This window comes from Anguilla anguilla, chromosome 7 (assembly GCF_013347855.1).
Source record: "Anguilla anguilla isolate fAngAng1 chromosome 7, fAngAng1.pri, whole genome shotgun sequence".
In the NCBI taxonomy this organism is placed as follows: domain Eukaryota; kingdom Metazoa; phylum Chordata; class Actinopteri; order Anguilliformes; family Anguillidae; genus Anguilla; species Anguilla anguilla.
In genome coordinates, this window is record NC_049207.1 from 45895558 (window position 1) to 45910037 (window position 14480).

The 14480-nt window shown below is 50.3% G+C and overlaps 1 protein-coding gene across 10 annotated transcripts in view; it reads left to right on the plus strand.

The window, feature by feature from the left end:
* Positions 1-14480, plus strand: part of LOC118232272 (lipopolysaccharide-responsive and beige-like anchor protein) — a 208635-nt gene that overhangs the window by 163300 nt on the left and 30855 nt on the right. For all 10 annotated transcript variants that reach the window (XM_035427121.1, XM_035427123.1, XM_035427122.1 and 7 more), the window contains 2 exons: positions 625-744; positions 5000-5152. In XM_035427121.1, the coding sequence (XP_035283012.1) occupies positions 625-744; positions 5000-5152 (273 nt within the window). The remainder of the gene's footprint in view (positions 1-624; positions 745-4999; positions 5153-14480) is intronic.

Genomic DNA, 14480 nt, shown 5'->3' on the forward strand with positions numbered 1-14480 from the left:
CAAAATGGCTTATTTAAGCTTTATTGAGGTCCTCCAAGGCTAATTGCATTCACTGCGCCAGGGGGGCCATTGTTTCCTGAAGACAGCTATTGATTGGTCTAGACAACATGCAGCACAAATTAGACGTTAACAAACAATGCTGTTAAATACTTGTTTTGTTTTTTTTAAGCTCCCCTTTGTGAGTGAAGTTTTATTAATGTTCAGCACGGTGCTTTCTTAGGAGAAACTGAGCTGCCCAAAGAATTTAAACCTGTGAATTTTACAGAAGTATCACTGATGCTATTCAGTTGAGTATCAGACACTGCGTTAAAGGTAGAATACCGAAGAGTTTATTGGATAGAAGACATTACATTACATTATGAATTCAAATGGCAAGACTGCATTTCCTGTCTCACATTGTTTCTTTTGTGCAGATTGGTTCATCAATGTGCAGCACACATTGTGTTTTAGGCAGAAGGACTTAAGGTCAAGTGTTATTAGTGCAGTGTGGTTCTTGAATCGGTATCCTAATTTCTCTGTGTTTTAAAGGCCAGCTTCCATAGCGCAGTGTGTGACAGACTCACAGGGTGTGTGACGCAGGGGATTCTGGGATTTTCCTACCTGACTGCTTCTTGTTCCCTGCAGGAGCCCTTCACCACCTTCTTCCTCAACTTCCAAGGAGGGAAGTTCGACCACGCGGACAGGACCTTCTCCTCTGTGTCCCGAGCCTGGAGGAACTGCCAGAGAGACACGTCTGATGTGAAGGTAGAGTGTGCACACACACACACACACACACACACTCATACGGGGAGACTCACTCCAATAGCACACACACACTCACACTCGGAAACTCACTCATGTAGCACACACACGTATGCACGCACGCGTGCATAGTCTCACACACACACACACACACACACACACACACATACCCATTCACACATGCACACTCACACACACATGCCCACGCACACGCACACACAGAAAATCTGAAAAGAAAGATTTGTTCCGTATTAAGTCACATCTGACGCTGTGTGTGTGCTGGCAGGAAGCGGACAGCAGTAGATGAGAAAGCCAGGAGTCTCTAATGCACACATTCACACTGCAAACCCTCCGGGCTGCGTGGGAACCTGCTCCTCCTCATTCTGACCAGACCACCTTACACATCCACACTGTCACTGTTAATATTCTCACGCAGCGTTGCACATCTGCTAAAACACACAGAGAGGCTCCTCTGCTTTTGCGCTCGGTCATATCCAGTACTCCTCATGTGCGTATGACGGTAGTCTTGGTGATCAAAGCGTCAGACTAGTCTTGATTTCTGACTCATCTTCCACCCCTCACCCCCCGCTGGGGCGCGACCTTGGCTTGAACCTTTTCCGAATTAAGCCTCATAGCAACAGGGAAGGGTCCGTAGGCCAGGTCGTTTTCGCTCTCCTACCAAGCTTACCGTGGCCTTCAAAGACCTTATTCTGAGTTTCTGAGTGCCAGCCCCTCTTTAAATATTCGTTGCTGTCTCTGCAGCATTTCTCCATTTTGATTCGGCCCATTATTTACGTGTCGGTTCGCTGCTGATTGGCTTGATGAAATGATGAAGCATGTGGCTCGCATTAGCGGCTACACTTGATTGCGAAACAGCCGGGGCCGCGCTCGGGTTCGACCCGCTCGGCCGCAGCGGACAGACGTAAACGGCTTCGTTTCAAATCAAAACATAAAGGTCAGGTCGGCTCCGAAGGCCGGAGTTTCCCCCCTAGCCTTTTACTGTGTCACTTTAACGGCTAGAATTGATTGGCTTCCGTGTCTCAAAAGAAATGTTTCGAATTATGCGCTTTAATTCTTCCCCGGACAACTGTTTACGATCGCGTTTTTAAGCATGTTTTAATTAGAGTAAATAAAATCGAGTCGTTAGCTTACGTCCAGCGCATAGCGGTTTGTAGATGCGTTCGCTTGGCGCGGTTCCGTAGTTCTTTGCGTGAATAAGGAATGAAAAGGATTTTTTTTCGCTTTGTGAGAAGGTGGTAATGAGCAACTTTCTCCTTGATCCGGTCCGTCTCCGACTCTGCCCTTTCACCCCGACCTCCGACCTCGGTCCGGGATGGCCCCTCAGCTGACCCGTATCGGGACGGGATCGGAGAGAGCGGAGCTGCTGGCCCCCCTGGCGCGGTGGGCGGGGTCAGCGGAACACGGCGACCTGCGGAGAGCGTACGCGCCAGCCTCCTCCTGCGACCCCCTCGCCGTCTCCGACCGCAGTCAGCGGCGACCCCTCTCTCATTTTAGGGCTTTGTTTCCGATGCAGAGGGGCAGTGGCGATGGCCACCTTTGGCCCTCCGCTGTTTGTTTGCCTGTGGAATTGGCTGCTTCCTCTCATGTGGAGCGGGGCGGCGTGACTTTGTCCTGGAAGGACCCTGCGCCTCAGGCCGGCTAATTAGCGGACGCGTTCCCTGGGCAGACTGCGGTCCAGCCCTGAAGATTCTGGAGGGGAAAATGTGTTGACAAAAGCCATATTATGAATTAGTTTTTAGACCTTTGCTGTTAAATATCCATCTGGTCCATCAGTCGAGCAGTCAGTCAGAGGTAACTAATAAGCATTCTACACTAAGGAATGGATGGAAAATACAGTGAATTTGCAGATCCAGGTATAGGCTCAAGTGGGAGTAAAAGGAGGAGGGATAATGCTTAATATTATGCTAATATTGTGATAGCATTAGAATTTGTATCCCCATTTTTCTTAAATTGCCACGGTTCAACTCAATGTGGGAGAGGTGAGTCTTGCATGTGTATCTACTGAACCAAGCCACAGGTTATTCTCACCATGCAGTAAAGTGCTCAGTGATCATTCAACACTAACAGTGTTTATATGAGTCCGTAAAGAATAAAAATGTACTCTGTCAGAGTAAGTTTGGCACAGCTGTGCTGTGCTTAGTCGGATGTACCGCGCACAGTCAGTGAAGCGGTAAGTCTTTGGAAAAGACGAGACCAGTTCAGTCGCACACCTCTCCCAGCGTTTGCCCTGCTCTTGTGGAGCCGCCGTTTCCAGCAGGTGTAGGCGTCCCTCTCCCCTCGGTGGAGCGCAGTCTAGCTTCAGCGGCGGTGAGGAGCCCGTGAACGAGGAGCGCGCAGGAGGAGCTCTGGAGAGCGTCTGTCACTGCCCCCGGGCCGGGGGTGTTGGCCCGCGGCGGGGGAGGCACAGGGGGGGGCTCTCCAGAACTCCAAACAAGCGCCGGGCGCTCCTCCCATGATGCTCTTGTCTGTCAGCGGCTGGCTCCGCCCGGGGCCGCGCCGTACCGCCAGAGCGTTTTCACCCTGACCCCCCGAAACGCCCCGCCAGAAACAGCCAAACTCCCGCCGCTGTTTTCTCTCCCTCCATTTTCCCAACCTCATCTTCAGTTCCCGTCTTATCGGTCTATTAGATTCAACCTCCCCTTTAATTGGGTGTATCTTTCCCTTCTGCCTGTATGAACTGTAAGAAGTTCATTTTTAATTTGATAGCCACGGTTCTTTCGTGGTGCAGCTTTCTCAGAGTTTTTCTCAGGAAAATGATCACTCGTGAATATTACTTTTCTTTATTTTATGTTTATTCATCACAGTACGAGCATGAAATAGTTTATTTGTTCTTAGTTCCCTGGAAGGCTTTAGAGTTCTTCGAAAATTCCACCCAGGAGAAACATAATCCGTGTTATTCAGTGATTCAGCTTAAAGAACAATATCCTTAATGAAGTCTCTTCGTCAGTGATTGCTTACATAGCATTATGAGTTTTGCAGTTACTGAGATTAGTGTAGAATGTTTTAAATAAAGGAAAAGTACCATTTACTCTTTCAGTATTCGTTTATATTATGTAATGCATGCCTTATTGATGCTCTCAGTGTTTTAGGTAATGCAAAACATCTTATCGATGATTTCAGTGCATCTTTGTGTAATGTACACATCCTATCGACCATTTTAGCGTATTTTTGCATTATGTAATGACACATCTTTCTGACCATTTTAGATGTATTTTTGTATAATGTGTCACACCTCTTATTGACCACCGGAGTGCATTTTCGCATAATGTAACACACGCTATTGACCATTCCAGTGCATTTGTGCGTAATACAGCACTTAATCCATAAACCAGGATTATGTGTCCGAATGGTGTGCTGCTGGTGGCGAGCCTGCACCACACCGCAGCACTCTGCAGCCCCGGTTAGAAGGGAGAGATGGAGGGGGGGGGGGGGGGGGGGGGGAGTACTCTCTCTTCCACCCGGTCTTCTGATTGCTTTTATCAGGGTGACGTTTGGTAGAACACAACAGATGAAGAGTTTGAGGTGTAATTTTTGTGAGTGATGGCGCGGGTTCGAGCGCTGGCCAGTCGGGCGATACGGCGCGGGGGCCGCAGATTAAAGCCGCCGCCCGCCGCTGATGATGATGATGATGATGATGATCGCCCAGTGAGTTATGAGCTCGCCTCTGATGCTTTACCGCCTGTTTCACGTGTGTGTGTACTGTATGTGTGTGTGTGTGTGTGTGTGTGTGTGCGTGCGTGCATGCATGTATGTGTATGTGTATATGTATGTGCGTGTGCACGTGGGGGTGTGTGTGTGTGTGTATGTATGTATGTGTATATGTATGGGTGTGTGTGTGTGTGTGTGTGTGCGTGCGTGCATTCATGCATGTATGTGTATATGTATGTGCGTGTACACGTGGGGGTGTGTGTGTGTACTGTATATGTGTGTGTGTGTGTGTGTGTGTAGTTTCTGAGTGTGCACACATAAATTTCATTTTAATAATGTAAAACAGAAGAATAAAAAGTAGGGTAATAAATAGAAGCTGAATCAGACGATACTTATATTATGCGTGGTGTTTTCCTGCAGAACCAAATCAAAGAAGGCTGTTGAGCAGATACCCCAGTACTCCACGAACACAGAAGCAGGAGCCGCTCGCGCAGCTAGCTCAGCTCTGACAAACGCCGGAACGAACGGCGTCGAACGCGGCTCGCCGATGCTAACCGCTCTCCGCCTGCTTCCTCTCCCCCCCGCGCAGGAGCTGATTCCCGAGTTCTACTACCTCCCGGAGATGTTCGTCAACTCCAACAACTACAACCTGGGGGTGATGGAGGACGGGACGGTGGTGTCCGACGTGGAGCTGCCCCCCTGGGCCAAGACCCCGGAGGAGTTTGTGCGCATTAACAGACTGGTAAGAGGGGCGCGGTGCGTCTGCGTTTTTCGGCGTGTCAGCGAGCCGTTCTGTTGCTGACGGAGCTCCCCCACCCCACCCCACCACCACCCCACCCCACCACACCCCTAAGCCTAACCCTAACCCCTCCCCTTTCATCTAACAGGAAATACTCATGAATTTGGTCCAGTTGAGAGTCCAGTTATTCTTTTATGGCCTGCTGCTCGTCTCAGAAGTGTCTGGGACGTCTGATTGCTGGGAAAGTACATTAACCTGGAAGGTGTTCACCTTTTGAAAGATGGCTTTTTGAAGCATCTGTTTAAGAGTTTGGATACTGTTCTTTCATTGTTGTTGAGTCACCTTCATTATTTGATACGGTTATGGCCTCATTTTATGGATGGCTTGACATTTGTGTGGGCACAAGTTCACAAATCATTGCACTTCACTTTCTACTTATTTGGTTTTGAGGCGATGTTTGAAATCCCTATTCATGTCCCCACAAGGCCTGTTTCTTAAGAAAAGTGTAACACACAAGCGGAACGTGTCCAACGGCGGCTCAGACGTAACCGCGACTTGCTTGACCTTCGGCAGTCTGGTCGCTGGCCCCGCCTCCCTCCGCGCTGCCGTGCGGGACTCGCCCCACGCGGCCGAGAGCGACGATCGCGGCACGCCGCTCTGATCTGTGACCCGCCGCGTCGTGCTAATCAGGGGGCGGCGCTAATACGGCGTCCCGCTCATTAATCATCCCCCCCTCCTGGCCGGGCCCCCCGGCCCCTCCCTGCGGCCCCCCACGCTAACCCCGGTCTCCGCGCTCACCGTGGTCTCCGCTCACCGGTTTCCCGCCTCCCGTGCCCCAAGCACCGCAGCCCAAGCAGGCCGGCAGCCTGCTGTGTTCGTATGAGCTGTAGGACAGGCTGTGGTTACAAATGGCGCAGTAACGGGTCAGAGCACTGAAGCACAGTGCTAATTATCCACCAGTGCTGTACTAACCCTTAACTAACACTGTGACTTCCCCTTATAGTATCATACACTCACCCATCCTGAGGGGTGTGTGTGTGTGTGTACTGTATGTACAGTATATTTACACAGGCACACATGTACAGGTTCATACAGAAGGCTGTACTAACCCTTACCTAACACTGTGGCTTCCCCTTATAGTATCTGGCACCCATCCTGAGGGGTGTGTGTGTACAGTATATACACAGTATATTTACACACACACACACACACACAGGTCCATACAGAAGGCTGTACTACGCCTTACCTAACACTGTGACTTCCCCTTATCGTATCCTACGCTTACCCATCCTGAGGGGTGTGTGTGTACAGTATATTTGCACACACACACACACGCACACACGCACACACGCACACACACACACACACACACACACACACACAGGTTCATACAGAACTGCAGAATAAATGGCTGCTAAAGTGAAACTGCAGCGGAACGAGACCGCGGCGTCGTCTTCATTATTCCGAGTCTGGCGGCCCTCTCTCCGTCCGGGAGAATTCCCAGGGTGCAGCGCACCCTTTGTTTTGATTGAAAGTAATTGGCCGAGCAGCAGCCTTCCGCGCCGGAGTTACTGCGCGGATCAATACCCTGGCCTTTTAGCACTCCTTCCTCCTCCTCCTCCTCCTCCTCCTCCTCCTCCGCCTCCGCCTCCGACGCTCCCGAATCCGGAGTATCGATCCCCTCCCAGCAGCAGGGAGAGGCAGGCGAACCCAAACGCCTTAAATAAACACAGGAAGCGGGAGGGAGACGCTGCGGCTTCTGTTCTTCGCGTATTTCAATTTTTGGCTAAAAGATCGCGCGGCGCTCCGCTGTTTTTCCTTAAAACGGTTCAGTGGCTTCGGCCGCTCGATGGAACTGGAAGGCGCTTCCGCGCCGCGGCGTGTGTGGAAATTTGCCTCCGGCTCCACGGTGACATTAAAAAGCAATCATCATTCGTCAACAGACGTGGCGTGGAAACGCCGGGGGGCATTCCATCACCAGGATCTTAATCTGAGCTGTGTACAGAAGAAAAGCTAAAGGTGCCAAGAATAAAAAATATATCAATTCAAATTGATTTACCCGTCTTCTCTATCTAATAACACAGACCAGATAACGCGCCTTTCTCTTCTTCGAATCGGACGTTCTTTGCAGACGTCTGAACGCATTGAATGCTATTATCTGAAGAGCGTCATGTTGATATGCAAGTCGAGAGGTCCAGATATTGAAATATAAAGGGGGAACAGAGAGCTACTGTTCCAGCACTGGGGCCTCTGTGCATCGGTTTGTAGTTCAGCACCCAGCCCTCTCTGCCTGGTCCATCTCCACTATACAGAGAGGCTACAAACGTGCAGGTAATTCCCCCTGTCAAACGCAGCCCGTCTGAAGCCTGGCCTTCTCGTTAGCTGTAACGCTATAGCGCACCGCGGACGATGAGCCAGAGGACAGGGAGCTGCCAAGCGCCCTTAACCTGAAAAACAAATCGAACAATGAACACTCTTGTACCTCCGCAACATTACCTTCGCTGAATGTTATTGCAATTACACTAGTGAAGGGCTCTGAGGCGGTATGCTACGTATCGTAATGTACTCTGGAACGCATGCGTATACGCGCACGAGCACACACACACACACACACACACACACACACACACACACACACACAAACGCATATTCAGTCTACGCTGATACCAGCAGCAGTACCAGGAATCACGTCAATAACACCGTCTGTAAACACTGGGTTGAAGTAGGGACCCTTCAGTAGGGTAGGAAATGAGGCCAAAAGGCTGTATCATGAAGGCCATTAATCACTCACACACTGCACCCCTTACCGGCCTGCCAGAGGAGAGCTCTGCTCGCTGTTTAACATTCCTTTCGCTGTGACGTCACAACGTGAATATAATACTTTTTAAATAAACCGTACGTAACGTGTGATGTCATCGGGTGTTTTGTAGTGGAGGTTTGAGAATAGTAGGTATCCGGTATCCGAAAAAAATAAAAATGGAATAAATAATTGCAATAATGTGCACAATTTAAGTTAGTTAGGAAGCGTATGTAATACTGGATGACGGTATCGATAATGTGTGCGTGTGCGAGCATGCGTGTGAATGTGTGTGTGTGTTCGCGTGTGTGTGTGTGCGCACGTGTGCGCACACGTGCGTGTGTGTTATACATGTGGGCCCACTGTGGTGGAGTGCCAGGTACAGACAGCCAATGATAATTAAACGGGTCCTCGGGCCTGGGGGAGCCCCTGATGACTGATAGCTGGCATTAAGGCGCGTCAGCTGGCTCCTCAAATCCAGCGAGGGGTTCCTAACGAGAGCCCCGGCCTCCATTTTGGATCGGCGCGCGCGTACGCGCGAGGAGTTAATGGCGTGCTTCGCTCCTCCGTCACAGCTGCCGTTAATGGCGCTCTCTGGGCGAGGCGGGCATCGGGAGCCGCGACAGCAGGGACGAAGAGGAGGCCACACGCTCCTCGTTCTTTTTTTCACAGAGATGATTGCCGGCTAATTAAGCGGCACTCCATAAAGCACGTTAGCGTCCCTGTCTGAAGTGCAGCTTCACCTTCTTCTAAAAATCGCACTTCATTAGACCCTTTTTGTGTCCCAGTCCTTTACTTCTCGCAGAGCAAATATGAGTATTGTTTTTTCCTCAAGCCGTTACGACACCCATGCTCGGTAGCGTAGTCAGACACACACGGGCCATTTAATCAGGTTTACACGCGTCTCGTGGTAGTACACAATTCCGGCGTGGAGATTGCTCGACAGTAATCCTGTAATTCTTGACGCTGTCTCGCAGACGCAAAGCAGATCGTTTCACAGTTTCAGGGATCAGACCCTAATGTGCTTCTGTGAGAAGCTGGAAGGTGTTTTCCTGCCCTCTGCGGCAAGGAAGAACAGCACCCCCTGTAGGAGAGAGCAAGAATGACCTCTAAGACTGTGTGAGGACATATAATTGACAAACTTGTGAAGCTCCACCCAGTACGCTCCCTGTCTTCATTATATCCTCTTACAGCAAGGCTCTGTCCATCAGTATCAGCTTATATTGCTGCACTCTTTTCTGTCATTCTGGGTGTGTTGAATAGTATCAAGAACCTCAATTTAATTTCTGGGTTATGGGCTTCATCACTACATCAGTGTGTGTGCTCATTTTAACACCTAAAAAGCAAGCAGAAATTTTAGTGCCTATATATTGCGCATTTCTTGAGAGTAGCCATCTAGTAACTATTTAGCTATGCACAAGAGATTTTCCTCCATTTTTGTTGGTTCCTTGACTTTGACGCATTCTTGTGTGTCTTTTTTGAACCCTAGATCACGTCACAGCATCCACAGGCCTCTCTCTACATGTCTACACGCGTGTTATTATATTTCAAGCTTTATAATCCTCACAGCAAAGTTACACTGCAGTCGACTGTGGAAACTGAAGCGCTCTGCACTTTTGCGGCGAGATGCTAAATAATGTAAAATAGTTTTTATTTTTTTTTAGCGCTGGCTGTTACTGTAAAGGGAATAAACGTACTCGGGTGATATACCGTCTGAAAGCGCAGACGCATTTGCACGTGGATGATCGATGCGGCACTTGATGTGCGCTCCCACTTCTCTTTCCGACGGCTGCGTTTCGTTTATCCTTTAGGAGTGCGGTACGCCGCTTGATGCCGGCCCATTAGACGCACTTCTCACTTTCTCCACGCCTGCAGACTGGGGTGGGGGGGGGGGCCAAACGGGCATTAGGCGCGGCGGAGAGCCCTCTCCGGGGCAGCCGCGCGGCCTCGTAACCGCCGAGATCCAGTCACTCATGTGACGGGGGCCGTCCATTAAATAAGCCGTAGTGAGCCGTCACTCAAGGCTGGCGGGGCTGCTGAATGCGTAAGAGGAGCGGAAGCAGACGGGGGGGCTCTTAGGCCTCCGTCGGCCGGTGTAACCCCCCCCGGAACGTCGAGAGTAACCCCCCCGCCCGCTAGGACTCCCTGTGAAGACGGCGCCTCCCCCCGTAACCCCTGTCCCTCCGAGAGGCGGGCGGGTCCAGAAGCGGGTTGCCCTGCACAGCTGCTGCCCGGGTGGAGCGGGCCCGCTGAGGGCTTTCAGCCTGGAGAGCCGCTGAGAGACGAGCGCCTTTTTAACGTGAGCTAAATCACGTTAGCCGCCGCCCGCTAACCCCTGACTGAAGCTGCCTCTCGCCGGATCGAAAAGCCGTACGCGCATTTATATACACAGCGGCAGTCTGTTAAAATATTACAGTGGCTTAAAAGCTTTGCATGCAGATATCGTGGCAGCTCAAGAAAGAGAGATGTGTTATTTATGTGTTTAGCTTTTTTCTGTGCAATAACTCTTCTGACTACGTGAGTTTAAAAAGTTATTTTTACTGGGGGTTTGCGAGGTGGTAATATTGGAGGCCTCACCCTCGGGGCCAGATTGTGAACTCGCGTCGCTGTAGTGCGTTATCTCACACAGCCGCGGAGTTCCCCTGATAGATTTACGGTGAAGTTACAGCGCTGAGGTGTCACGGCAGCCGTGATGGGCTGTTTGTGATTGTTAGCGCTAATGCGCTAATGCGCTACCCCTGGCCCCCGCACGGCTCCCACGCCGCGCAGGCGAACGCGGCCGACCGCGGAGACCGCCTACTCCCGCGGGTCAAAGGTCGCCCATGTTTACGCTCGCAGCAAGCCCTTCTGTGGGAGTCCCCGGCAACGGGTCGTCCAGGTATGAGCTCATCTCCGAGCTCGTGCTGGAGCGCGGTGAGGACGCTCCTGACCATGTAGCCGCTCCTGCTCTGGTTAGCGTCAGCTGCGGCTGGCCGAGGTTCCGTCGCCGAGCGCGGGCGGACACGTTTACTGCGCGCGGCGTGTTTTACGAGCGCCCCCCCCCTCCCCTGCGCTGTCACGGCGACGGCCAGGAGGCCTGAGAACCCGCCGGATCTGTTGCGGCTGCCGCGCTCTCCCGCTAACGCCACCCTGTTGCTGTTCAGCGGTGGTAGCCGCTCTCTGGGGAAAGGAACATCCCCCCACCCCCCTTCCCCCAGGTGGTTTTTAAAGCAGACGTCGAGGCGCTGTGGTGCCGTCTTGCTTCCCCGGCCTTCTCCGGATTGGACGGCCAGTCAGGCGTGCATTGTGGGTAAATGGGGAGGGTCGATGGCCTTGCCTGAACAAAAGAGCCTCTGAATTACTAAACTACTGCTTGACAAGGACAGAAACTCTCAGGACATGCACCACAACGAAACGACCCCAGATGCCCCTCCCGCTCTTCATCGCTCTCCGCTACATCAATTTCTCGCTAGATTTCATTTTAGGTTTTACAGGTACCTCCTTTTAATGCGTGTTCTCTAATGTATGAGGTCACCTAAACTTTTCATTTGGCCAATAATTACTTTTCGTTTTTACATTGCAGTAAAAATGATTGAGAACCACTGAGCTAAAATGACATGATTTAAATGAGTGCTTGATTTTGAAGGCTATTTGCCGCTTTGAATAGCTGCTTATTATCAGACAACACCCCTTTGCATGGTTTATATCCCCTTTGAAGCACGGTCATTTATTCTGCTTTACAAACGACACACTGCAGCGATGCCGCGGTGTTTCCATCTGAAATTACCATTTAAATTAATAACACAATTAACGGCTTTTAATTTTTATATATTTATGCCACAATGAAAAACAGCAGCTGACAGTAATGAAAGATCACTGGTCCTGCAGCAATGCGAAAAGCTAAAGAGAGAGACTGTTTATACCTGCCACACACAATTCTCCAGTCCAACACTTTCCTTAATATTTCATTGGAATTGGCCTTGCTTGGTTTTGCTGTATCTTAAGTTTCTTGCAGCTGGCCTGGTGCCCCCTCCCCTGCAGGGGGTGAAAGGGTGACAGGGAAGCCAGCAGCCTGTCCTCCAAACCTGGGGGCACTGCTGTGGAACTGGGCCTGGACACGGAGCAGGGTGCGTCTGAGAGGCCGGGAGGGAGGGTTGGGTTAAGCCGCTGGTTCTGTAGCCTGTGCTGGAGCTTCCCACAGAGAGAGACCATGGAAACTTCGGCTGGGATTCTGACAGTCTCACATGCACATGTGCTCACATGTGCACACAGATATATGCACGGATACTGTATATGTTCTTGCACACACACATCATGCACAGATGTGAAGGCGCACGCATGCACAGACATGCGCACACACACACACACACACACACACACACACGGTGCCCTGGGCCTGATTGCTGGTGGCAGACCATCAGCAGAACTGCCTCCCAGCCTCTCTCTCTCTCTGTCCCCGTAAGTGGTTTAGAATCAGAGCTAATTACCGCAGTCATCTGTCCTAATCACCGTCCCGCCGCAGCCTGCCCACACTCCCGTCAGGCGGTGGCATCGGTTCAACCCGTCAGGTTCCCCTCCTATAAAACCGCTCCGCACTCTCAGACCGAAGGGCCTCTTCCTGCATCTCTCACTTTCACTCTTCCTTTACTCGCTCCCTCCGTCCCTGCCATTACTGCGTCAAAGGGAACCTAGCGCCGCTCTCTGAAAAAGTGCTAACTTGGAGCCTTCCAAGACCGCTTGACACATTCAATAAAATCCAAACCCAATTCTTTCCAGTTAATTTCTTAACAATGTTTTTAATACTTCACATTCTTAAGAAATTAACTGGAAAGAATTGGGTTTGGATTTTATTGAATGTGTCAAGCAGTCTTGGAAGGCTGATTGATAAGCACATGGTTTGATAAGTGTAAGTTTGTACTCTCAAACTCTCCCAGACTCTTATTTTATCTTCAAAGGTAACTTTTTAAGTTTTTTTTTTTTTTTTTTCTCCCCTGTCTTGTACTTTTTTCTCTCATCATTGTAGAGAGACAGACTTCGCGCACAAAGCTGAATTCACATGAGATACAGATAATGGTCTAAGCTGCTCGAAAAAATGAAATAAATCTCTGGTCATGGATATCTGAGGTTGAAAGCTGGGGGGGGGGGGGAGACCAAATTTTTCTGTGGAAAGTAAGGAATGGTAGTGCAGCTCTGATTTAGTTTAAGTCGATAAAATCTTCCCTCCGTTCCATTCTGGGGCAAAGATACGGAGGGCGAATCGTAAGAGCCTGCTTAGAATGGAGCGGAGTACATACATGTGAGGCTCTGACTCTTTTGACATTATCAGGAACCACCGACATTTGTTTTCTGTTTCAAATGGCCTCAGCTCCTTGGTCATGTGACAGGGTGAACAGGTGAGAGGCTACAGTGTGGGAAAGTTGATGTACGCAGTATAATCTCTATCTCTACTCCACGAACAGAAAGTTATTGAATGTGCTATAACTATAATTGAACAGTCTAGTTGAAGACTTTGTGCAAATAGTCATGCCCTTCCTTGGAATTGAACCTGCAATCTTGGTACCTAAGATTTTCAGGCTCGGTTGCATGACCACTGCTCCACACTGAGAGGGTATGCCAGGGTCCAGAAGTTTATAAATCTGCTGTCTGTCAGTCTTTAACTGTACGAAGCGCTGTCAGCTTAACCATGAAAAAGCTCTCTGCTTGCGTATTGGCAGTCTGCAGCGTTGAGATGGGGGGCTAGAGGGTTTCGTCTGAGTGAAAGTGAGGTTTGCTTTGACAGGCTCCTGAAAGGCCCTGCATGTTGTTTTAATGTAACCAGAGATGATGTTAAACAGAAAGGCCATTACACTTGGTTTGTGATAGCACTGAGGAAATGATGCTTATCTGAATGCACATTTCTTATTTATTCTGCATGCATAATGCTCCATACATACATCCTTATTGTTTGCACTACTGTGTAAAAGGTGTTGTGAAAAAAAATTGTCCCACAGCAAGAGTAGGAGAAGGGGGAAGGCAGCAGTACTGTACCTATATCTGATGTTAAAAATCTAAATAATTTAACATATCTGATACATTTCATCCAAAACTTATGGCAGTGATTAGCCGACGTGCGCCAAAACTGACATGTTTGCTCTGAGACGACTTTCCGCGATCACAACGAATTTCGTTTCCTGTCACCGGAAAGCGGGGTATTCAATTTGCTGTAAAGTAATACAGGCGGTTCAGCTTCCACTTAAGTGGTGACTGCGTTTCAAGAGCCCCTCGTTTCGTACCGAACCCGTCCTCTTTTTTTTACCTGACTGATTTGGTGGAGGGGGAGGTGGGGGTGGGGGGGTGGACCTCCCGTACGTCCTGCCTGAGAATGGGGCCGAGAGCGTCCACATTTGGGCCCTCTGGAGCGGGCTTTTGTTTCTTACGTCACCCGCCCCCCCTCAGCAGCGGCTCCCAACGCGCGGGGCCTGCTCCGGGTTTGAGGCAGGGCTCTTACCGCGAACTGACAATCAGCTCGACGGCCGCGGCCCGGGCTAATAGGCCTTTAATCAGATGCGTGTCAGC